Source organism: Scyliorhinus torazame, chromosome 4 (assembly GCF_047496885.1).
Source record: "Scyliorhinus torazame isolate Kashiwa2021f chromosome 4, sScyTor2.1, whole genome shotgun sequence".
NCBI classification, from domain to species: domain Eukaryota; kingdom Metazoa; phylum Chordata; class Chondrichthyes; order Carcharhiniformes; family Scyliorhinidae; genus Scyliorhinus; species Scyliorhinus torazame.
Window position 1 is genome coordinate 164,989,798 of NC_092710.1, and position 25,718 is coordinate 165,015,515.

Consider the following 25,718-nt stretch of genomic DNA (forward strand, 5'->3'; position numbering starts at 1 on the left):
ACCTAGCGGAGGCAGAGCATCGTGGGATGGCTGGAGAATACCGGGTTGAGCCCGTTAATGATATGGTAATGGCCAAAACTATACAAATTGCATGCCCATGCCGACATGTGGCATGGACCGCATCACACCGCTATCGAGGTACTGGAAATACCGTTCCGTCGGGTGCCTGGCGCCAACCTCCATTTTCAGCTATTCTCTGTCCGATCGCGATTCATGATTCCGATATCACTGGACGGAGAATCCAGCCCATGGTTTTTCGTCAGAACCTGACACTTTTTTGGAACGACTCCACTCCTGGAATAGTTGGCGTCTTCAATTACCTAAAAATAAACTGGGGATAAATTAGTTAAAGGGCAAGGAGGGTGAAGAGGGTAACAGTGAAGCTTTCTTAAACAATGGGCGGATTCTCCGGTCCCTCAGCCGTGTGTTTCTCAGTGGCACGCGAGTAGACAATCCCACCACTTGTCAATGAGATTTCCCATTGAAGCTATACCACGCCACCAGAAAACCCACAGTCGAGGGTGCCCTGAGAATCCCAATGACCGGAATTCTCTGGCCAATATTTCTAGCTCCACATGGAACAAAGCAATGTTAGATCAAATTCTAGGAACATATGAACACGGGAACAAGACAAGACTATTCAGACAGTCAAACCTGCTCTGCCATTTAATTAGATGATGGCTGATCATCCATTTCAAAGCCACTTTCCCGTGATATCGGCATATCTCTTGATTATTATTCTCCAGAAATCTATGGATTTCTGTTTTGAACATGCTCAACGAATGAGCTTCCACAGTCCTCTGGGATAGAGAATTCCAAAGATTCACCTGAGTGAAGAAATTCCTCCTCATCTCAGTCTTAATTGGTTTACCCATTATTCTGAAGATATTATCCCAGATTCTAGAGAATCAAGCACATCAAATGAATGTAATTAAGTGTAAATCTGGGTAATAGTGATCATAATATGAACAAGTTTTTGCAGATTATCCAGTTAACAGTGATTATAATATGATTAGATATATAGTTACAGAAAGAGCGAAAGAAAGATCAAAGATGAAAATAAACAATGGAAGAGAGTCAATTTAATTGATGTATGAATGAATCTAGTTGACTCATAATAATTGGCCAAGATATTAGTGAATGGAAAATGGCAGGCCTTCAGGACAGAAATTGCTTATGTGCAAGCCAAAAATAGCCCGAAATCTGGAAACTTTGGGCATCCAAAGCTAGAGTTCCCTGAATGACAAAGGGAATAGAGATTAAAATAAAACAGAAAAAGATTTATTGCAATTGTCAGACAGTGAATGTAGTAGAAAACCAAGCAGAATAAAAGCAGTGCGTGAGAAATTGAAAAAGGAAAGAAAAAGAACAAATAGACGGTATAGGATACATGGGTAACATAAAAAAGAAACTATTTTTTTCACAATAATGTAAAGATAAAAGTGTAGATGACAGAATGATGGCGTTCATTAAGGACAAGAAGGAAATCTTCTTCTGAAACATGAAATAAATTCTTTCTTCCCAAAAAGATGATGAAATTAATGTTGCAGTTGAGGTGGGAAACTAGAGTTTTTGATTTAAAACAAATTAATTTACGGAATAGTGGGATTTGTTTATTTGGCTAGTATTTATTGCCCATCCCTAATTGCCCTCGAGAAGATGTTGGTGAGCTGTCTTCTTGAACCACTGTAGTCCATGTGGCGTAGGTACGCCCACAGTGCTGTTGGGGTGGACGCCCACAGTGCTGTAGGGGTGGGAGTTCCACAATTTTGACTCAGTGAAAGAATGTCAATTTTGTTCCAAGTCAGGATGGTGAGTGACTTGGAGGGGAACCTGCAGGTGTTGGCGTTCTCATGCATCTGTAGTCCTGCTAGATGTTAACAGTCATGGAATGTGCTGTCTAAGGAGCCTGCGGTGCATTTTGAAGCTGGTACACACTTCTGCCATTGTGTGTCGGTGGTGGAGGGAGGGTGTGGTTTATGGGTGGGGTGCCAATCAAACGGCTGCTTTGACCTGGATGGTTGTGGGAGCTGCACTCATCCGATTAATTGGAGAATATTCCATCACATTCCTAACTTGTGCCTTGTAGATGGTGGGCAGGCTTTGGAATGTCAGGAGGTGAATTATTGGCCACAGGATTCCTTGGCTATGGTAATTAATATGGTAATTCAGGGGATAGAAACATAGAAAATAGGAGCAGAAGGAGGCCATTCGGACCTTCAAGCCTGCTCTGCCATTCATTATGATTATGGTTGATCATCCAACTCAGTAACCTGTTCCCGCTTTCCACCCATACCCTTTGATCCCTTCAGCCCCTAGAGCTATGTGTAACCTTCTTGAAAAGATATGGGCCGGGATTTACCGTCGGCTGACACCAGAATCAGGAAATGCGATTGGGCGGAGTACCGGGTTTCACGCTGAAATCGTGGCGGACATCGGTTTCACGCCAAATCGCAATCCTCTGGTGTCTTGACAGCGGCTTCAAGCACGTACAGTAAACGCCGTTGGCATATCATTAGCGGACCTGATCCGTTATTCTCCAGGGCCTCCGCAATACTCCGTCTCCACTGGGACGAATTCCCAATGGCGGGGTTCACTGTGCTTTTAAAAATCGTTAAACAGACACCGTGGCTGCTGAGAGAGAGAGAGGGGGTAGGGAAAGTGTCCAACATCGCGATAGTTTGCTGACAGTCATGTCACTGGCCAGGGGCTTCTACCAGGGCCGGGGGGAGTACCTGGCGTGGCCAGGAGGTGGTTTGTGGGGTCGGGGTGGACGGGCATGGAGCACCATTGCCGCGGCCTGCAAGGCAGCCATGCAGCTGCACATGCCGCTGACTGCCCACTGTGAACTTAAGGCCACAGGTCGTATGGGAGATCCCAGCCGACACATCAGCGGGATCGGCACACTCCAGTGCAACCAGTGCCACCTTGTTGGCTGGGATAAGTGTGTGTGGGGAGTGTAATGTGTAAATGCGGTTGCAGCTTGTCAGCCACCCGAGTGTCAATCATGGACCCGGCAAATCCCATACCGTTTCTCACTGGAATCGACTGTGTTCCACATGGCGCCGGTGCAAACCCATCCGCATTAATTAGTCCAGGTGCGGCGCCAGTTTTGCTGTCGTGGAAGTCCACAAATTCTGCCCCGGTGTTAACACTTAGGGCTGGATTATCTGTCCCTGCGGCTATAGCCATTCAGATGATAATCTACCTTTCTCTTTTTTGCTACCAATGTGGATAACATCACAATTATCCACATCATACTGCATCTGCATGCATTTGCCCACTCACTCAACTTGTCCAAATCACACTGAAAGATCACAGATCACCCTCCCATTCAGCTTTATGTCATCTACAAATTTGTAGATATTACATTTAGTTCCCTCATCTAAATATACATTGTGAATAGTTGAAGTTCTAGCATTGATCCCTATGGTACCTCGCTAGACACTGCCTGACATTGGGAAAAAGATCCATTTATTCCTACTCTTTGTCTCCTGTCTGACAGCCAGTTTTCTATCCATCTTAATACACAACCCCCAATCCCATGTACTTTAATTTTACGTGCTAATCTTTATGTGGGACTTGTCGAAAGCCTTCTAAAAGTCCAAATAAACCATTGGTTTCCGTTCAACATCTTTCCTGGTTACTTCCTTGAATAATTGCAGTAGATTTGTCAAGCATGATTTCCCTTTCATAAATCCATGATGATTATGTCCGATCCTGCCACTGTTTTCCAAGTGCTCTGTTATTAAACCTTTCAGGATGGGCTCTAGCACTGTCCCCACTATCAATGTCAGGCTGACTGGTCTAATATTCCCTGTGTGGTGATATAAATCACTATAAGTACACAAAGGGTTAATGTACATACACTACACCTAGCTAGACACTAGAGGGAACACCAGAGACATGACACACAGGCAGTCAACCAATAGGTCAGTAAGATAGGACACGACCAATGGGCAGTCACGATACACACAGAGGTGACACTACCACAGGAGGGCATTACACCAACCCATATAAAAGGACACATCACACATGCTCAGTCTCTTTCCAGTGGAGGCACTCAGTGTGTACACAGGGTTGATTGAAACACATCACTCCCACCACGTGGATTGTAGCAGACTGGTTAGTCAGTCTGAGTAGCTATAGCAGGATTAACAGTAGCGTCGAATCCAAGAAAGAGAATTGTTAATAGTTTAATGAACGTGTTAAAGCTATCGCCAAGTCTGAACCTTCCTTTGTCAGAGTGCATATCAAGGAAGCAGCTTATGCTACGTTAAGAGCATCACAAAACACCCTGCTTCCTCTCTACATCCTTTTTAAAATAGTGGAGGCACATTAGCTACCTTCCAATCTGTAAGAACTCTCCCAGAGTTTACAAAATCTTGGAAGATGACCACCAATGCATTCATTATTTCTCGAACCACTTCCTCAGCACTTGGGATGGTGAGCAAAGGATTACCTCTGTTTGGTGCAGAGAGGAGTGTTATTAAATAGGCAGTAAGATGTTTTAGTGTTTTTAAAACTTAACTTTCATGGGGGTGAAGTTTCATTGTGTGCTAGTAACAAATCTATTGATGCATTCTTAGAAAATCACTCACTCTGAAATAAATAAATTCATATGAAAATGCTGACAGCTTGTTGCAGATAGTTCATGGTGGGATTTCACTTACTGCATGCACACTGCTGGAAAGAACCCAACATTCACATTTCCTTCTGGTTACTTTTTCAGGTGATCATTACTTGTGCCAATTAGAAAGATTGCTGTTGCGATTTGACAGTTTTATTTCAGCTGCTCAATTTGCAAAGTTGCACAAATTATTCAGAAATCAAAGAGGCAGAGGGCTATTTTAATACAAAGCAAAATCCTGCAGATGTTGGAAATCTGAAATAAAAGCAGAAAATGCTGGAAATACTCAGCACGCCTGGCAGCATCTGTTGTGGGAGAAACAGTTAAAATTTCAGGGTCTTGACCTTGTATCAGAACCGAGTAGTCAGAAATATGTCATTCAAACAAAGATATTGCTCCCCTCTACAGCTGAGAATTAAGTGGATTCATCTTTCTTGGAGTTCAGCTAAGCATTCAGAAAGATGGCATCTGACAACTGCAGTAACAGGAGCAGTTAGGAATCTTTTAACTCTGTTGCGGCCTTGAGTCTCCCTCTGGAGGTGGCATGTCTGATTCCATTCTGCCGCTGCCTCCCCAGAATGAAAATATGGTGTGCGGAGCCTTCTTAATGGAGTCAGGAACCTTCCCAACTCTCAATATCCATTTCCTTCACCAAAATCCAGCCCTATGTGCCAAAAGGTTTCATGGTGCAAGAGAAAATGGACAAATAACAAACGACACGTCTATAGGGTGTATGAATGGCAGAGTGACATACATCTGTCATCCAAAAGCAAACAGAAGAGGAAAGGCCTTAACCCCAAGACCTGCAAAGAGAAAGGAAACAAAATGGGGACAGAGGTAATAGCTTCAGATTTCTGAATGCAATGTTGAGTTTAGAAAGTTGCAAAGTGTCTAATTGAAAGATGAGTTGCTGTTTCTCCAGCTTATGTTCAGCTTAATTGGAACAGTGCATGAGTCAAACTGGGATGTTAGAGTGGGAGCAAGGTGAAGAATTAAACTAATAGGTGAATGGAAGCTCAGGATCATGCTTGTAAACTGAGTGGAGTTGGTGTGCAAAATGGTTTCCAAAACACATCTAGTATCCCCACTGTTAACTTCATTGCAGTGTTAATGTAAGCCTACTTGTGACAATAATAAAGATTATTATTTTTGTAAGCGGGAAATAAACTATATACTAAAAGGAAAGAAGTACACGTAAATCATTGTTCCACCTGTAAAGAGTGTTTGGATGCCTTGGATGATGAAAAGGGAGAAGGTGAAAGGATAAACATTGTATCTCCTGCAGTTGCATAGAAGGTGCTGTGGAAAGGTATGGGAATGTTCAGAGTGATGGAGGAGTGGCCAAGAGGCATCAGAAGGAATGTTCCTCATGTGATGCTGAAAGGGTAGGGTAGCGGGAGAAGCTGTATTTGATGTCCACTGGAATGGTGAAAATGATGGAGAATGATCCGTTGAATCAGGAGTCTGATGGGATGGAAGATGGGAACAAGAAGAACACTGCTATGGTTCTGGGAAGGAGTGCGACCAGGAATAAGGGAAATAGGACAGACCTGGTTCAGGGGCCTGTCAACCATTGTAGTTGTTGGGGGGTGTGGGGTGGATTGGGTGTCGGGGCTGATCCACAGTTCAGAGAAAAGGAAGACATAGAAGAAGCATTGATGTGGATGGTTTCATCATCAGAATAGACATGATAGAGAAACTGGGAAAAGTAAACAAAATCTTTACAGGAAGAAGAGCGTGAACAAGGATAATCAAGGTAGTTGTAGAAGTTATTGGCCTTATAGTGCAGAAATGGGGACAGAGAAGGGAAAATTCGAAAATGGACCATGTAAAGGAAGGGTAGAAATTGTCAGCAAAGTTGATGACATTTTCCATTTCATGTTGAGAGCAGGAAGCAGCCCTGAAACGGGGGTATCTATGTAACTGAAAAAGAGGTGAGGAAGGGACCATATAGGACTGGAACAAGGAATCTTTCACATATCTCACAATCTCACAAAACAAGATATAGATCAGACCCATCTGTGTATCCATAGCCACAGGTTTTATTTGGAAGAAGTGAGTGGCGATACAGGAGAATTTGTTTGATGTGAGAACGAGTTCAGCCAGACAGGGGAGGGTGCTGAGGGATGGACACACTTTTGGCTTTCTATTTTAAGAACTGTCTTTCTCAACTGCTTCTCTCAATTTTGTTCCAAAAAAGTTAATGAGTTATCTAATGAAGCTATGTCTTATGTTTTCAGGATTTCTTTGCAACGATAGACACTATAGTTGCCGAATCCACCTTATCAGCCTGGAAAACAGCAAAAACTGAACACCCCAACTCCAGCTCCCAGTTACTATGGTCTGTAGAATCATTTACCAGATTATTGTCTCCAACTGAAGACACTTTCAACATCTCAAAGCCAAATATTCAACTGAAGGGAATTAGGATTCAGTCTCAATCTAATCACAGTTATTGGGTGAATTTCAGTGATTTCAGTGAAGGCCACAATAGATGGTTAAGCGGTGCAGTGACCATTTATCAAGAGGAATTGTCAAAACTTTCAGATAACTCCCTTGTTATCAGCATTGCATATGCAACATTAATTGACATCCTTGACCAATCAAGCAACACAAATGACTCCAAACTGAATGGCCTTATTCTAACAACAATTGCAGAAAACAATTCAACTCATATTCAGATGGATTTCTTGCCAGTGGACACCACACTTGATCCTGCTAGTTCTCAATGTGTGTTTTGGAAGTTTAATCTGAACGGTACTGGCAAATGGGATTCTATGGGATGCAGATTTGAACTCAGTGGGAGTAATGTTGTCTGCAAGTGCACCCACCTGACATCTTTTTCTTTACTGATGTCTCGCTTTCATAAAGAAAGCCCAGGGTTGACCTTAATAACCAATATTGCAATTGGGATATCTGTGGCGTGTTTGGTAATCAGCCTTATTATAGAAGGAATTGTATGGAGGTATGTAACCAAAAATAGGACTTCAGAAGCCCGTCACATAATAATGCTGAATATTATTCTATCTCTTCTGACTGCCAATATATGTTTCATTACATCTGGATATCTAGCACCAGATACAAGAGTCTGCATGATGATTGTTTTCTTCATTCATTTTTTGTATCTCGCCTTGTTTTTCTGGATGCTCACTCTAGCCTTGCTGCTACTTTATCATTTGGTTTTTATTTTCCAATATTTCAGCAGGGCAGCTATGATGATTACCTCACTTACTCTTGGCTACCTGTGTCCATTCATATTTGCCGTCAGTATTTTCACAATTGCCTATTTCAGAAACCATTACCTAAGACAAGATAAATGCTGGATGAACACAGAGCAGCTCTACCTTTCACTTTCTTTTCATGTGCCTCAATTTACCATTGTTACAATCAACTTCTTCATTACAATTGTTGCCATCTTTAAGATGCTGCGACCAACCATTGGTGAGGAACGGAACAGCCATACAAACGACAAAATTATGGTCAAACAAATTGCAAGAAGCATTGCTATCCTAACCTCAATCCTAGGTCTCTGTTGGGCATTTGGATTTGCATTTCTGAAGAAAGACACCCCTATTGCCATCGATTATGCATTTAATATTCTCAATGGACTCCAGGTATGTATTATATAATGTCTGTAACTTTTATCTAGTTGCGAGTTCATTTTATACATGTTATACATGCAAAATCTAATTTACTGAACATTTTGAAAAGGTATGATTTTCAATGAGGCTGAGGCAAGAGTTCAACAAGGGCAGGTCAACAGCAGTGTAAATGTAAGCAAAGGCTCATTATTAGAGTCTCAATTTTGTGGTATTTTCAGTTACGCTTGTCCATGCCCACGACAGAAGGAAGCACCAACATTTAACATAGGATGTGTCATGCAGAGACAAGTGCATCGTAAAACTAATAGGTCAATTGTACATTCAGATGCAACAGCTATATTTTAAAAAAGAATCGTGCTTTTAAAGGGGAGCCACACTTTTTGCTGCACAGAGCAACATTTAAAACATAGAACCATGGCTAGAAAGGCCATGGGCAAATGTCTACCTTTCAGTGATGGAATCTTGAAGGTAACTCTTTTGAGGGACATTGACCCTCCTGCAAAGGTGGCAGCTTAAACTCTTTGTTTAAAAAGTAGAAGAGCATGTCAGCATGATGACAACGATGATGAAGTGAACCTAGGCGCAAATGGTAAAAAAGCTGAGAAACAAGACCCACGCAGACACGGGGAGAACTCCACATGGACAGTGACACGGGGCTGGGTTTGAACTCGGGTCCTTGGCACCATGAGCCAGCAGTGCTAACCACTGCGCCACCGTGCCGCACTAAAATAAAAGGAAAAATCTACACCTGCCACTCTGCATATTCCAACAAAGCAACACATTACAGTTCAAAATCCACTCATAAATAAAGGTAGCAATCAGGGTTATATAATAATCACAAGAGTCCAAAGGAGACTTAAACTCATTGATTTATTTAATTAAAGAAAAGCAGAGCCGCAACGCTGTGGGCAGTGCATCCTGTCCCAGCTGGGACCATCTGAAGATGCAGGTTCCAATCCTGGCCGGCATTTAACTGTCTGGTTTAACGAGCCCAGCTATAAAGCCTCCACCCCTCAGTGGGGGAGCTCGTATTCCATGAGCCCCATGGGGGCATCAATCAGGTCATCCCCATGCTCCCCCCCCCCCCCCCCCCCCGAAGTCGGTGATTCCCGCTGCCATAGAAGGTGAAGGAGGTCTCCTTTGTCACTTTGCTTGTGGCTGAGTTTCTAGCAGTTGCGGGGCCAGGACGGGGAGGTTGTGTACCATGTCCAGGAGGGTTGCTTCTGCACCGATTGTCTGGGGGGTGTTGTAGGTAGCCTCTCCTTGGTCAAGCTGTTATCTGAGATTATGGATGCTTCTGTCTCCATGTCTGACCTGAATCCTCCATCTCACGCATCTCTGTGTCCTTGGCCCCTGGATGTCAGGCAAAATAATGACGTGACTCACCCTGTTACAGACTTCCTACCTTTAAGGCGGTCCACTATTTGGTCTTTACCATGCAAGAGACCGGTCCAGTCTTCCCTACTACGGCCCCTGATACCACCGGGCACCGTCTGCGAAATTCCGCATGTACATCGTGTTATCTGGCCTGAACCCTCTCTTCTGCTTCCGTTGGCCATGGTATTTTCTCTGGAGATCCTTTTCTGTCCAGCTTCCTGCCAATGTTATGAAATGTAGGCTGAGGCGTGTCCTCAGTCCTTGGCCCATCAGCAACTCTGTCGGCGCCACCCCAGTCGTTATATGCTGTGTGGCCCGATAGCTAAACAGAACCATGCCAATTTTGTCTCCATGGACCCCGTGGCTTGTTTTTTAAGCCTCTCTTAAAAGTCTGTACCACACGCTCAGCCAGGCCCTTTGAAGAGGGATGGTACGGGACGATCCGAATATTGTTTACACCTTGCATCTGCTTGAAGTTGGAGAATTCCTCGCATGTAAAAGGGTTTCCGTTAACAGTAACAAGTATCTCCGGGATGCCATGGATATTAACTGGTTGGCATAACTTCACAATGGTAGTCCGTGAAGTGGTGGACGACATTCGGCAAACATCTAACCATTTTGAGTGGCCAACAACGTCTAGCAGGAACATCAACCCTTGTAAAGGTCAGGAAAAGTCGGCATGAATCCATACTGAGAGCTGGTCTAGCCACTCCTATAGGTGTAGAGACACTGCTGGTGGGAGCTTTTGATGCTCCTGACATGCGGTGCTGTGCTGCACCAACCTCTCGATGTTGCCATCAAGTCCCAACCACCACATAGAGCTTCTGGCGAGCCTCTTCATCTTGGACACTCCTAGGTGATCCTGCAGTATGGCTTTCCTGCCTTGGCTCGGGACCAGAACACCAGAACACAGACTTCCCACAGGAGAATGCCGTCTTCCATGCTAAGCTCTTGTTGCTGAGTAATGAAAACCCTCAGGCAGTTGCCCCTGATTTCCCCTGTGCAAGATGATATGGGGAAATTGGCCAAGGTCGGGTCCTTTTGTGTCCACTCACGAATTTGCGAGGCTGGACCGTCAAGGTGTCCATAAAATTCAGCGCCAACAGGGTGAGGGGGTGGGGGGGATCATGTCAGCAATGGGGGTTGGCTTACGCATCCGTGTGCACAAGTTGCATACCCAGGCGACGTTCGAATACTTATTCATATGCCACCAATAATAGTGTCTAATGCTGAATCCTGACTGACGCTATTGGTAGGATTGCCTTGTTTTCCTCTTATCCGGCTTCAGCACTGGGACTACAGGCACTGTCCACTCCGCGAACAGCGCAGGACGAATAATCCCCAGACTTTGCAGTCGACTGAGCCCATTGTCCACTTTCGACAGCAGGGCATAGAGAACTGTGCGGGCGCTGAAATACTTTGGTTGGGAAGTTCCGGTGGCGCCCTCGAGGAAGCAGGTCGCAGGTCGGATCGCTCCCACCCGCGATGGGCAAACGGACCTGTTGAACGGACTTTTGCGGGACCTGGCGACCTGGTTAGGTTGAGGGGACAATAGGGAAGAGGCTTCCTCCCCCCCCCCCCCCCCCCCCCCCCCAGGGTATGAGCAGCGGGACCAGAAGTGGTCGAGTGGAGCGGCAGGGCTCGAAGTGGGAGCAGCGGGGACCCCAGGCCAGGCGGCGAAACATGGCGGACGGCAGGGACCAGGGAGCAGAGGCTCACTGGCCAAGGGAGCAGTAGATGGAGTTTTTTAAGAACTGCTTCGCCGAATTGAAGAGGGACACGTCGGACCCGATGAGGGCGGTAATGGACCGAATGGTCGAGGCGCAGGCGGTCCAGAAGAAGGCGCCCAGGGAGGTCGAGGCGAAGCTCTCCAGCCAGGCGGACATGGTGGTGGAGCTGTAGCACGAGGTGGAAGAGCTGGACGCCCGCCAGAGGAGGATGCACGAGCAGCTTGAAGGGCTGGGGAACAGAGCCAGGAGGCAGAATTTGAGGATCATTGGCCTCCCCGAGGGCTGCGAGGGGTCGGTTCTGGGTGCATACGTGAAAGGTATGCTCGAGGCGCTGATGGGGCCGGAGGCCTTCCCCCGACCCCTGGAGTCGGATGGGGCACATAGAGCTCCCGCAAGGAAGCCCAGGACGGGCGACCGACCGAGGGCCTTGGTGTCCGCTGTCATCGGCTTGCTGACAGGGAACGTGTGCTGCGATGGGCCAAGGCGGAGAGGAGCAGCAGATGGGAGAATTGTGAGGTGCGCATTTACCAGGACTTGGGAACGGAGCTGGCCAAGAGGCGTGCAGGATTCATCAAGGTAAAGGCAGCCCTCTACAAAAAGGACGTGAGGTTTGGAATGCTGTATCCTGCGAAGCTTTGGGTTACGTTTGAGGAACTCCACCACTACTTTGAAACACCAGAACAGGTTTGGACTTTTATTAAAGAAAAGAAGCTGGACTTGAACTAACGGGCACTTAGTTTTCTCAGTGCTGTACAGTGACGGCGGTCTGTTAACCTAATTTGCTCTGACTAGGTGTGGACATTTATTAAAAGAAGAAGCTGGACTTGAACTAAAGGACTCTGGGCTCTCAGAGCTTTTGTGTGGCGGCGGTCTGTTAAATTATCCTGTACTGTAATGTTCTATCCAAGATTGTTTTCAGCCGGGACAGAGAGCAGGGGCTGGAGGGCGCATTGTGTAAGGTGCATTGTGTAGGGTGTTCTGGGGGATAGCATCGAGGGGGGGGGGGGGGGGGGGGGGGTAGAGAGAGGGGCCCTGCAAAGGGGGCCCTGCACTTGGTACCTTTTGGCGGGAGATCGGGGCCTCGGAGAGGGGGATGGGCTAGGGGCTGATTACGGGACTTGAAAGGGCACGGTGAGATACAATCAGGTTAATGGTGTGTGGGGGAGGGCCCGAGGGCTCGGGTGGTAGACAGACAGGCGCCAAGGGCAGGGGTCAGCGTAGGTCAGGGGGCCCAAGGGAGAGTAGGAGGAGAGGCGGGCTAGGGCCAAGCGCAGGGCTGGCCTGGCAGGTCGGGCCTCGGCGGGCAGGGGAGGTTGGGAGAGGGCAGCTGGGAAGGAGAGCAGAGAAGACTTAAGTGGGCAAGGGGGGGTGTCTAGGAATCCCCCGGGGTAGAAGGTCGCTTGCAGACTCTCAGGGAACAGTGCAGGAAACTGACAGCAGCGGCACCTGAGGGGGGGGGGGGGGTTAGAGCCACGTTAGTTTAGTTGAACACGTGGGGCAGGGCAAACAGAGCTGACAGGGGGAGTGCTTTATTAACATGTTTATTCTCTCCCACTGTTCGTTTTCACTATGTTACGGCTCTTTGCATAGGGCCTCTTTTTCTCTCTGTAAATGTTACAAATTTGTTTTAAATAAAACATTTCAAAAAAAGATTAAAATACTTTGGTTTGGCTCCTGGGTCCACGTAGACTTTGACCACGACTCCCTTTATTTTCCTCAAGCCATCCTGAAAAACCTTTGGGTTCTTTCCAGGACTTCATACAACCCCCCAGTGCCCATTTTGCAAATCTGCTCCCAGTCCAGATTGCGCATCTGCAGCAAGTAGCAGCCCAACAGACTGGGTCCAGGCCCTTGTATCACTACCAGCGACAAACAAATGGATTGCTGCCTGTTGGCATCCGGAGTCATGGTTGTGCCAGCGATGGCCAGCAGTTATCCCATGTATGTTGCCAAACATGCCTTAGGGTTCATTAGGTCCAGTTGTTGGATCACTGAACGGATTTTCCAGTACGCCTGCTGTCCTATGACTGAGACAGCAGCCCCTGTGACAATATCTAATTCTAGATGGTGGCCGTTAACCTGGACAGTGATTTTGAAGGAGGCTATCCTTGGTGCGGCAATGCATTTTAGCTACATGCACTCATCCTCCTCGGATTGTGCTAGGTGTAAAACCCTGGCTTTGGGTGGGTGTGTTTTCTGACCAGGGTCATGTGCTTGCTGACATTTTGGCATCCCTGATCCCCACGGTTCCTCCAAGCACACGTGCAGCACCGCTGCGAGTCATCCTCCTGGAGCTCAGGGGAGATGTCTCGCCGAGCTGCAGAAGCCCTCGGCCAGCGGGTTTGGCCACAATACTGCTCGGCGGTGGTTGGGCCCCACAGGCTCCATTCTTAGGGGGCATTGCTTACCAAAATAGGGGATGGCCAATGCTATTCACCTCTATAGCTAGAGAGCTCTGGAGATCTTAGAATCCCTTCTCTGCATTTTCATGTACTCTATGTATGGCCTTTGTCAAGTCTAAGGAGGCTTCAGCCAGCAACTTACATTAAGCCGTCATAATGTTTACAAAGAACAAAGAACAAAGAAAAGTACAGCACAGGAACAGGCCCTTCGGCCCTCCAAGTCTGTGCTGACCATGCTGCCCGACTAAACTAAAATCTTCTACACTTCCGGCGTCCGTATCCCTCTATTCCCATCCTATTCATGTATTTGTCAAGATGCCTCTTAAACGTCACTATCGTCCCTGCTTCCGCCACGTCCTCCGGCAGTGAGGTCCAGGCACCCACTACCCTCTGTGTAAAAAACTTGCCTCGTACATCTCCTCTAAACCTTGCCCCGCGCACCTTTAACCTATGCCCCCTAGTAATTGATCCCTCTACCCTGGGAAAAAGCCTCTGACTATCCACTCTGTCTATGCCCCTCATAATTTTGTAGACCTCTATCAGGTCGCCCCTCAACCTCCGTTGTTCCAGTGAGAACAAACTGAGTTTATTCAACCTCTCCTCATAGCCAAACAAACCGAGTTTATTCAACTCTTCTCATAGCTAATTCATAGTTTATTCCACACACGAGGCAGTCTCTCAGCATCCGCTGAAGGGATGGCCCATAGTCGTAATGCTAGGCCAGCTTGCCTAGGCATTTCAAGAATTCCGTGACCAACTTCCCCGGGGTTCGCCCACCCATGTTGAACCTGTACCTCTGTACAATCACTGGTGGTTTGGGGTCATAGTGGTCCGCCACAAGTGCTACCAGCTTGTGCAAGGTCTTGGAGTCTGTGGCCGCAGGGTAGGTCAGACTTCCGATGACGCTAAAGGAAGGGGCTTCACAGGCGGTCAGGAGTATCACCTTTTGTCGGTCATCTCCTTTAATGGCATTTGCTGAAAAGAAATAGCGTTTCTGCTCAGTGTACCGGGGCCAGTCTTCTGCGCCTGCATCAAAAGCTTCGAGCATCCCGAAAAGCAGCATTTTAAAATTTGTTCTGAATTTTCTCCTTTGTAGTGAAATTCGACCATGGTCCGGACATCCAGAATCATAGCCCTCGTTCCATTTTTTCTCATCGGCAGTATAATATTCACAGGAGTTCCGAGAAGGAACTCACTTAAAGAAAAGCAATTCCACAACAGTACATCCAGTCCCAGCCAGGATCATCCGAAGATGTTTCAATCCTGGCTGCCTTTTATCTATCTGATTCAATGAGTCCTGCTTTTAGGCCTCCACCCCACAGCAGGGAGTTTGTATTCCATGAGCCCCACAGGGAGGTCAATCAGGTCATCCCCGTGGGTCTCGTGGAAGTTGTTACAAGAATTCACTTGTGGGAGTTGTGTACAGGCCCCTTAACATAACTATGTGTAAGGACAGAATATGAACAAAGAGGTCATGGGAGCTTGTCAGGAAAGTACTGCAAAATCATGAAGAATTTGTATTTATATTTATATGGATTGGAAAAATTGGATGGACAAAGGTAGCGTAGATGAAGAGTTCATAGAATGTTTTTGGGATAGTTTCTTAGAACAGCACATTCTGGAGCAAATCGAAGGGTAGGCTCTACTACATCTGGCATTGTGCAATGTGATAGGATAAATTAAATACCCCTTAGGGAGCAGCGATCATAAAATGTTTGAATTTTACATACAAGTTGAGAGAGAGAAGAGCGCATCCAAAATCATTCCTTATAAACTTAATTAAGGGCAATTATGAGGTCATAAAAATGGAGCTAGCTAAAATGAACTGGCAAATATGCTTAAGGGATGGATCAACAGATATTCAGTGGCAGACATTTAAGGGGATATTATACACAGAATAGACACATTCCAATAAGAAAGAAAAATTCCAAGGGGAGGGTCCATCATCTGTGGTTAACTAAATAAGTTAGAGACAGTGTTAAACTTAAAGAAAAAACATATATTTGCGCAAAGGTGCTTGGCAGGTCAGAAGATTGGCAGGTCAGTGGCTGGTTTAGTACACTGGGCTAAATAGCTGGCTTGTAATGCGGAACAAGGCAGCAGCATGGGTTAAATTCCCGTACCGGCCTCCCCTAACAGGTGCCAGAATGTGACGACTAGGGGCTTTTCACAGTAACTTCATGGAAGCCTTTTGTGATAATAAGCGATTATTATTAAGATTGAAAAGGATATAAAGAACATCAAAGAATGACAAAAAGATTAGTAAGGAGGGAAAAATTAGAGGGCAAGAGAAAGCTAGCCAGTAATATAAAAGTGGACAGTAATAGTTTCTGTAGATATTTAAATAAGAGGTAATAAAGTGAGCATTGGTCTATAGAAAGTACATCTGAAGACCAGGTAATGTAAAGTAGGGCCATGGCAGATGAATTAAACAGGTTTTTTGTATCGGTCTTCATTAAAGAAGACATCAGCAGCATCTTAGAAAGAGCTGTAAATCAGGAAATGGAAGGGAGGGAAGAACTCAGGAAAAGTATAATCGCCAGGGAAGTGGTATTGAGAAAATTGTTGGGTCTGCGGGCTGGCAAATCCCTGAGTCTGGATGGATGTCTCCCTCAGGTCTTGAAATAAGTGGCTGGAGAGATAGTTGATGCTTTGGTTTAAATTTTCAAAAAATCCCTAGATTCAGGGAAAGTTCAATCAGATTGGAAGATAAAAAATGTAACTTCTTTATTCAATAAAGAAGGGAGACAGAAAGCAGGAAGCTATAGGCCAGTTAAGCTAACATCTGTCAGATGGGAAATGTTAGAAGCCATTATTAAAGATATTATTGTAAGGCACTTGGAAAAAATTAAGGCAATCAGGCCGAGTTAACTTGGTTTTGTGAAAGAGAAACTTTGTTTGACCAGATTACTGGAGTTCTTTGAAGGAGTCACATGTGCTGAGGATAAAGGGGAAACAGTGGATATACTGCACTTAGATTTCCATAAGGTTGTTGATAAGGTGCCACATCAAAGGTTATTACATAAAATAAAAACTCATGGAGTAAGGGGTAACATATTGGCATGGGTTGAAGATTGGCTAGCTAACAGAGAGTTGGCATAAATGGGTATTTTTCTGCTTGGCAGGATGTGACAAGATCATTCAGAAAGCCAGCAAGACTCCCCCCACATAGAAGGCACCTTAGGAACTGTTCTCATGTCCTCAGAGATTTGTGGCGTGGTATCCAAATACCAGCTGAATGACCGTACAAAGAAGAATAGGCATCACTTATTCAAAACAGTTCTGAATGACAATGTTTTTGGCCCTTCTCCTTGTTTCATTGCTGTTATTTTTGATACATCAGATGAAGCTGACTGCGCCATACCCCTCCTCATCCTGATCATGCAGCCACACAGGTGTTGCTGAGCCAAGCATCTCTCTGACATGCAATGGACAAGCAAGAAGTAGCATTTTTAAAGTGCACAAGTAGTTTGCTGCAATCCCTAAAATAATTTGTACATGGAATTTGTTTAGTGTTAGGAAGAAGCAGAAATGCCAGAGACCCGGGTTCAAATCCGACCTTGGGTGACTGTCAGTGTGGAGTTTACACGTTCTCCCTGTGTCTGCGTGGGTTTCCTCTGGGTGCTGTGGTTTCCTCCTACAGTCTAAAAATGTTCAGGTTAGGTGGATTGGCCATGCTAAATTGCCCCTTAGATTAGCTGTGGACACAGGGATCGGGTGGGAAATGGGCCCAGGTTGGACTCAATGGCTGAATGGTCTCCTTCTACACTGTAGGGATTCTAATCAATGATTTAATATCACTGCTCACTTTCCCTTGATATTTTAAATGAGCCAATGGCATGCAGAGTGCTGCACATGGGTGCAAAATCTCATGGACAGAACTCCTTTGTAAGTTGACCTGGATGAAACGTGCAGTGAGATGTAGTTTGCTGCACTACTCTTGTCTGTCCTATGTTTGTTGCTATACTAGTCCAAAACTGGTAGGCCAACATAGTTGAATCTTTATTTTCATTGGCAAAAGGAAAATTGAGGAGAATAATATCTTTCAGAAATTAAATAAGTCAGATATAGGCAGTCTACTTAACAAGACTCTGCAACTTGTTTCTTTACATTCGCAAAATTTGTTTTGTGAACAACAATAAAGGTTGTGTACAGAATTAGTTATTTCCTGCTAAAACAGGACTTTTAGCTGTTTATATGCCAGCATATTTATTGGGTGTCGGCAGGTAAAATCTAACGGCCATTAGTTGAGGTTTTACACCTAATTCTCCATTTTGCAGTGATATTCTGCTCCTGGCTACCAAGACATATTTTGCCAGGGATACACGCATGGAAATATCCAAACAGTTCCTAAAACATCATAAGGAATAGGAACAGAAATAGACCATTTGGCTTATCTGATCGGCTCCAATTTTCGATTCCCTCATGGCCGATCTGATTATGGCCTTAAGTCTAGTTTCCTGCCTGCACTCCGTTACTCTTAACTTCCTTGCTGGTCAAAAATTTGTCCAGTTTAGCCTTGAGTAGATTCCATGATCCAGCCTCCACTGCTTTCTGGAAGATTTGTGAAAGCCATTGTGTGTATATCCATGTGTCTCATTGTAAGATCAGTTCATGCTGTCAACGTTAATTATCAGCTTCCTATATGGCTGCTAGCAATCTCACAAAACCTTCTGGTTGCTCAATGGAGCTTACCTCTGTGGTATTTTTTGTGAAACTAGCAATAACATTTTTAACATAATAAAGCATCCCAAGGTGCTGCAGGTGCATTATCAAACCAAATTTTATGCCAAGGTATATAACAAGATATTACATTAGATATGTGAGGTATTAAGCCTGGCCATTGAGATGGAATTTAAGAAATGGCTCGAAGGAGAGACAAGTAGAGGAGAGGTAAAGAAATTATTGGAATTTTATCATGTTGTCCGACTGATGCTTTGGTCATCCCCTGATAATAGTCTTCAAATGGTAAGTAAATTACATCCCTTATCAAGTTGGAAAAGTATTTAGATTGGGAACACTTTTCAGCTCATACTTTATACATACAGTACATGGACAAGTAGAAATGCTAGAATCAAGAGCGAAGAAGAGTTGTTAGCAATGGGAGTGGGAGAAAGTGTAACAGGATAAAAGATGAACCAAGTTTGTCATCCCAGCTATACCCCTGCTGGCTATCACTGATCAGAAAAATTTGTGAAATGTACTATTTATGCCAGAGTAAAGTGGACAAACAATTTATCTTGCTCATGTTCTGTGTGATTATTTAGAAGTTTGTTTATGGGTTTGAAGATACTTTTCTCTTTTTTTCAGGGACTCTTTATTTTGGTTTTTGGCGTAATTATGGACAGTAGGGTAAGTTGCAATCATTAGATGCCTCAAATTCATTAGTTCTTCACATCAGTTAAACTTTTTATGTTCTGATTATTCCATTAGGTACAAGAGGCCCTAATGCACAATCAAAATTTGGTAAGTTTATTTCAGTTTCTGTCAGAATGCCATGGCCGGAATTCTCCGGTCTCTGGGATTCTCTTTTCCTGTTGGCAGCGCATGCCCGCCCGTGAGTTTCCCGGCGGCATGAGGTGGCTTCAATGGGATATCCCATTGTCAAGAAGCGGGAAGACAGAATCCCACCGCCAGCCGAGAACCACGCGGCTGGGGGATCGGCGAATCCAGCCCCATATACCCGATGTAGACGACAACCTCTCCTCCAATTCCACACACCTTGTACTTCCAGAACACACTCATCATGACTGTTGTAAAGAACAAGTTCAATGGTACATCGCCAAATGTTTCACCATAGTGTTTATTAATTGGCGTGCATAGATATATTCGCTTTCTGTCCTCTCTCAATTTCTATTAACTGTTGATCTTCTAAACGACATTGAAATAAATAGTAATTCTTCCCCCAACTTGAATCATGGTCCCATTAGTAATTCTAAATCTCTTCTCTGGGCCCTTGGTTGCCATCTAATCCATGATCAGATTGCACCTGGAGCACTGAGCACATCGGAGCACCTTGCCTCAGGAAGGATACATTGACCGTGGAGGAATTGAGGAATTGCAGTGTAGATTTCTGAGAAGCAAACTCAGACACCAAGGGTTAAATTACAAGGCGAGATTGCACAAACTAAGGTTGTATTCCAGGGAATTTAGAATTTTAAAATTTTTTTAAACATTTTTTTATTCTCCTCCATTTTCACATTTTCTCCCACATTTACATCCATCAACAATAAACAATAATCAGCAAGATATGTCAGTCCCCATAATAACAACGATCCCATCTACCCACCAACCCCCAAACCTCAACCCGCATGTTTACATAAACAAATGACAAAAAGGAATCAGGGATTACCCGTAGCCACCCTTAATCTTACACAGCTCCCACTCCCCCACCCCCCACCACCCCCCTACCCCAGGTCTCCAGCTCCTCCCTTCCACTGCCTCTTGTAAAACTCCTCCCCCCACCCTTGGTTCCTTCCCCCCCAACTTTCCACCCCGGCTAGACCACTCGGACCCTGTTCTGCCAGGCTCCGATGGCTGCAGCCCCTCCCCCCACCTCACTCCCATTCACTGGCCGGCACAAACCGGCCAGCGTGGAGGTCCCCGCCCGGGTCCCTTTCCCACTTGCCCGGCCCCAGGAAAGCCCAAAGATCCCCTTTTAGCACACAAACCCCGCATATCCACCTACACCCCAAAGAACTCTCATTTCGAGTGAAAGTTCCGTCCCTTCCCTTGTCCAAATATATACCACCTTGGCTCCTTTAATCTCTACACCCGCGCGCAGTGATACAAAAAAGAAAATACAGTCATGAGGTTACATCGGCACATGGCCATTCCTCAATTTGTCAGTTCTGCCACAGTCCTTCTGCTTTCGCAAACTCCTCCGCTGCTTCCGCCGTTCCAAAATAAAAGTCCCTGAGCTTGTAAGTCACCCTCAGCTTCGCTGGATATACAATGCCGCACCGCACCTTGCTAATGTACAGTGCCCTCTTCACCCGGTTGAAGGCAGCCCGCCTCCTTGCCAGCTCCACCGTAAAGTCCTGGTATACACGTATACCAGCTCCAGCCCACTGCACCACCTGCTTCTGCTTGGCCCAGCTCAGGACCTTCTCCTTCACCCTGTACCTACGGAAGGACAGAGTCACTGCCCTTGGCGGCTCACTCGCCTTTGGTACAGGCCTCCACGACCGATGAGCCCGATCCAGTTCATATCGGGAGGGGTCCTCCCCCTCCCCCAATAGTTTTGCCAGCATCACGGCAAAATACTCAGTCGGCTTCGGTCCTTCAACTCCTTCGGGCAGCCCCACAATCCTCGAATTCTGTCGCCTGGATCTATTTTCCAGGTCTTCCATTTTTCCTCGCAGATCCTTGTTAGTATCCATCACCTTCCGCATCTCTTTCCCCATCGAGGCAAGTTGATCACCGTGCTGCAATAACGCCTCCTTCACTTCCTTCAGCACCTCCCCTTGCTCTCGCACCTCCGCCACTGCGCTCGCCACCTCCGTCCTCACCGGGGAAACCGCCTCCTCCACCAGCACACTCAAAACCTCCCTCATCTCCTTCCTCACCGTCTCCATGCATTTCGCAATCTGCACCAACTGCTTTTCAAATTCCGCAGCCATCACCTTGGTTATTCCTTCAGCTGTAAGCAGTGCGGCCATCCCTGGTGCTCCAGCCTCCATTTTTCCTGGTGACCCCGCGGTGACCTTTCCACTCCCCGACGGACCTCCAGCTGGTTTTTTCCGGCCGTTTTTTTGCTCACCCTCGACATTTTTCTTTGGGTTTTGTTCCCTCCTGTGTCTTCACAGTGCCTCCTCCGTGACTTCTCCCTGCTTCTGCCGCCTCCGTGGACCCTGGGACCGGGCTTAAAGCCCCGAAAATGCCGTTCCCGAGCGGGAGCTCTCCATTGTGCGCCGCATCCCGCCCGCCGTCACCGGAAGTCCGGAATTTAGAAATTTAAGAGACGGTTTGATCAACGTTTTCACATTATTAAGGATGTGGAGATGCCGGCGTTGGACTGGGGTGAGCACAGTACGAAGTCTTACAACACCAGGTTAAAGTCCAACAGGTTTGTTTCGATGTCACTAGCTTTCAGAGCGCTGCTCCTTCCTCAGGTGAATGAAGAGGTATGTTCCAGAAACACATATATAGACAAATTCAAAGATGCCAAACAATGCTAGGAATGCGACCATTAGCAGGTGATTAAATCTTTACAGATCCAGAGATGGGGTAACCCCAGGTTAAAGAGGTGTGATACAATTCACACCTCTTTAACCTGGGGTTACCCCATCTCTGGATCTGTAAAGATTTAATCACCTGCTAATGGTCGCATTCCTAGCATTGTTTGGCATCTTTGAATTTGTCTATATATGTGTTTCTGGAACAGACCTCTTCATTCACCTGAGGAAGGAGCAGCGCTCTGAAAGCTAGTGACATCGAAACAAACCTGTTGGACTTTAACCTGGTGTCGTACATTATTAAGGGTAACAGGTAAGATAGATAAGGAGTAAATAAGAACAGAAAGTGCTGGAAGTACTCAGCAGGCGTGGCAGCATCGTGCACAGAGAAGCAGGAGCAATATGATTCTCTTTGGAAGAAAAGCTGCTGCGTTCTTCCAGCACTTTGCGTTTTTGTTTCAAATCTCCAGCATCCACAGTTTTTTGCTTTTATTCTACTGATTGGAGAAGCTAGGACTGGATGACATAGTCCAAAGGCTGGAGCAGGCCTTTCACGAGAAAGGTTTGGAATGACTGCTACATGCAAGAGTAACAAAGTTTAGAACTCTCTTCTGTAAATAACAATAATGCCAGATTAGTTGTTAATTTTAAAACTGAGATTAATGCATTTTGTTGTCCAAAGGTGTTAAAAGACATGCAGCAATCATCGGTTTACGAGGTTAGTTGGCATATTAGTGGCATCAACTTGTTGAATGTTGGAACAGAAACGTGATTTCTAGAAAATACTTTATTCACTGTATTACTTTATTAGCTTCTTTTTAAAAAAATATATATTTTATTCAAATTTTTCGGTCAAACAAAAACAGTACAAAATTTTCCCCTTTTGCAACTTTAAAACAATATAAATAATAATGGTGACCGTTTTTTTTTTAAAGAATAAATAATATATTAACTAGACGGCAACTGCCAGCAACAAAAATAAAAACTAGCCAAAATCCAAAATAATAAAGTCACAAAAACCAATATAAATAACTCATATACAAACACCTGTACACAACCCCTGAGGGCCCGGATGGGCCCTTCCCTCCCCCCCTCCCACCCTCCCCCCCCTCCCCCCTGGGTTGCTGCTGCTACCTTTCCCATTTCCCTTATCATTCTGCGAGATAGTCGAGGAACGGTTGCCACCCCCTGGTGAACCCTTGAGCCGAACCTCTTAGTGCGTATTTTATCCGCTCCAATTTTATAAACCCCGCCATGTCTTTTATCCAGGCCTCCACGCCTGGGGGTTTAGCTTCTTTCCACAAAAGTAATATCCTTCGCCGGGCTACTAGGGACGCAAAGGCTAAAACATCAGCCTCTCTCGCCTCCTGCACTCCCGGCTCGTCCGCAACCCCAAATATCGCCAACCCCCAGCCTGGCTCGACCCGGACACCCACCACCCTTGAAAGCACATTCGCCACCCCCACCCAGAACCCATGCAGTACCGGGCATGACCAAAACATGTGGGTGTGGTTCGCTGGGCTTCCCGCGCATCTCCCGCACCTATCCTCCACTCCAAAAAATCTACTTAACCTTGCTCCAGTCATGTGCGCCCTATGTAGAACCTTGAATTGTATCAGGCTGAGCCTGGCGCATGAGGACGAAGAGTTTACCCTACCTAAGGCATCGGCCCACAGCCGCTCCTCAATCTCTTCCCCTAGCTCCTCTTCCCATTTTCCCTTCAGCTCCTCCACCATCGTCTCCCCCTCGTCTCTCATTTCTCTATATATATCTAACACCCTACCATCCCCCACCCATGCCCCCGAAATCACTCTGTCCTGAATCTCTTGCGCCGGGAGTCGCGGAAATTCCCTCACCTGTTGCCTCGCAAAAGCCCTCAGTTGCATATATCGAAATGCATTCCCCGGTGGCAACCCATATTTTTCTGTCAGTGCTCCCAGACTCGCAAACGTCCCGCCTAGGAACAAATCCTTCAATTTCACAATCCCTGCTCTTTGCCAAGCTTTAAATCCCCCATCTATCTTCCCCGGTACGAACCTGTGGTTGTTCCTTATCGGGGACCTCACCGAGGCACCCGTCACTCCCTTATGCCGTCTCCAATGCCCCCAAATTTTCAGCGTTGCCACCACAACTGGACTTGTGGTGTATTTCTTCGGGGGGAACGGTAAAGGCGCCGTCGCTAATGCTTTTAGGCTGGTTCCCCTACAGGACGCCATCTCTAGTCTTTTCCACGCCGCTCCCTCCCCTTCCCCCATCCACTTGCATACCATTGATATGTTGGCGGCCCAATAATAGTCACTTAAACTCGGCAGTGCCAGTCCCCCCCTATCCCTACTACGCTGCAGGAACCCCCTCTTCACTCTTGGGGTCTTCCCAGCCCATACAAAACTCATAATGCTCTTATCCACTTTCTTGAAAAAGGCCTTTACTTTATTAGCTTCTTGAGTGTTGTTGGAGATGCACTCATCCAGGCAAATGGAAATTATTTCAACACATTCCTGACTTATGCCTTGTAGATGGTGGACAGGCTTTGGGAATTCAGGAGGTGAGTTACTCACCAGAGAATTCCCTTCCTCTGGAGACACAGAGGGCTGGAATCTCCGATTCTGAGACTAAGTGCTGACGCCGGCATAGGAACGGTGGCGTTTTCCGACTGAAAAAATGGCTCAAAACAGCCAACGATCCTCCGTCTCTAGCACCCGGCTCTAGCTGTCATTACGGCTGGAGAATTGCCGGGTCTGTGGCCGCGCATGCGCAGGACGGCGACCTGCACCGCGGACCCCTTTGGCCAAGCTCGCCACCCCCGGACCACCCCCACCACTGCCGATGCCGTCAGGAACTCGGTCCGTCGGGGGCAGAGCCTTGTGGGGAGGGCCTCAGGTAATGTCCTGAGGCAGTCCATATGGCGTGCGGCATACACCTAGAGTATGAATCCTGCAGCCCAGGCATCTTGGTGAGCCTAATCCAGGGCGAAGGTGATATAGTCTGATGCCCGGGTATACAGAGCATCCGTCGCCTCCCGGATATTGGGACGCGCCACACAGGTCCCCTCTTGAGCCCCGGAATGACCGGTGGCATAGATATTGAGGGCTGCGATGACATTCGGGGCCACCAGGAATGGGTGCCCTCATCCTCCATGGGGTGCCATATCTGTGAGGATGTGGCACAGATGTCGCACTGTTACTCTGCTGAGACAGAGTCTTCTGCAGCACAAGGTGTCATCAGCTCATGGAATTACCAATAACGCATGTACACCTTGGGCTGTCCTTCTGGCTCCCTCCTTAGTCTGATGGATGGCTGGGTCTTCAGAGGTGCGGTGACCCCCTGCACATGGGGTACCGCCTCCAGCCTGCATTGTCATTGCTGCCTTCTACGGCATCTGCCCAACCCCAGCAGCCACGGGTGCAGCGAGGGCAGCCTCCATGGGATCTACACCAGTGAACAGTTTTATCTGGAAAGAATTGGAAAGAAGAGAAACCGGCAATCCATAGGGTTCCATCCCAGACTCTCAAATCCTCCAAGCCTCCCCCACCTTTACCATGGCTGTCCCGCCTTCTCTCAGAGTGCCATCCAGCTAGCCAGATGTGCTGGCAAACCACACCCTGCACACTCACCCGTGGCCAGATCAGGAATTCCCAGACCTTATACCTCTGCTGGACACAGTAGGGAGGCCGAGCACAGCTGCCCTCACTTCAGCCACACACTTACCCTTTGGCCGCAAGAGGCTCCTCAATGGTGAAGCCCAGCTCTTCAGTGTTTGTTTGTTGACAGCTGCCTCTATGGTGCTGACACTCCTAGAG

At 46.5% G+C, this 25,718-nt stretch overlaps 1 protein-coding gene across 1 annotated transcript in view; it reads left to right on the forward strand.

Moving 5' to 3' along the window:
- Window positions 1–25,718, forward strand: part of LOC140411668 (adhesion G protein-coupled receptor F5-like) — a 92,592-nt gene that overhangs the window by 60,958 nt on the left and 5,916 nt on the right. Inside the window, exons 7-10 of the mRNA XM_072500691.1 lie at window positions 6,871–8,244; window positions 19,052–19,093; window positions 19,175–19,207; window positions 22,601–22,636. Of these exons, the coding sequence (XP_072356792.1) occupies window positions 6,871–8,244; window positions 19,052–19,093; window positions 19,175–19,207; window positions 22,601–22,636 (1,485 nt within the window). The remainder of the gene's footprint in view (window positions 1–6,870; window positions 8,245–19,051; window positions 19,094–19,174; window positions 19,208–22,600; window positions 22,637–25,718) is intronic.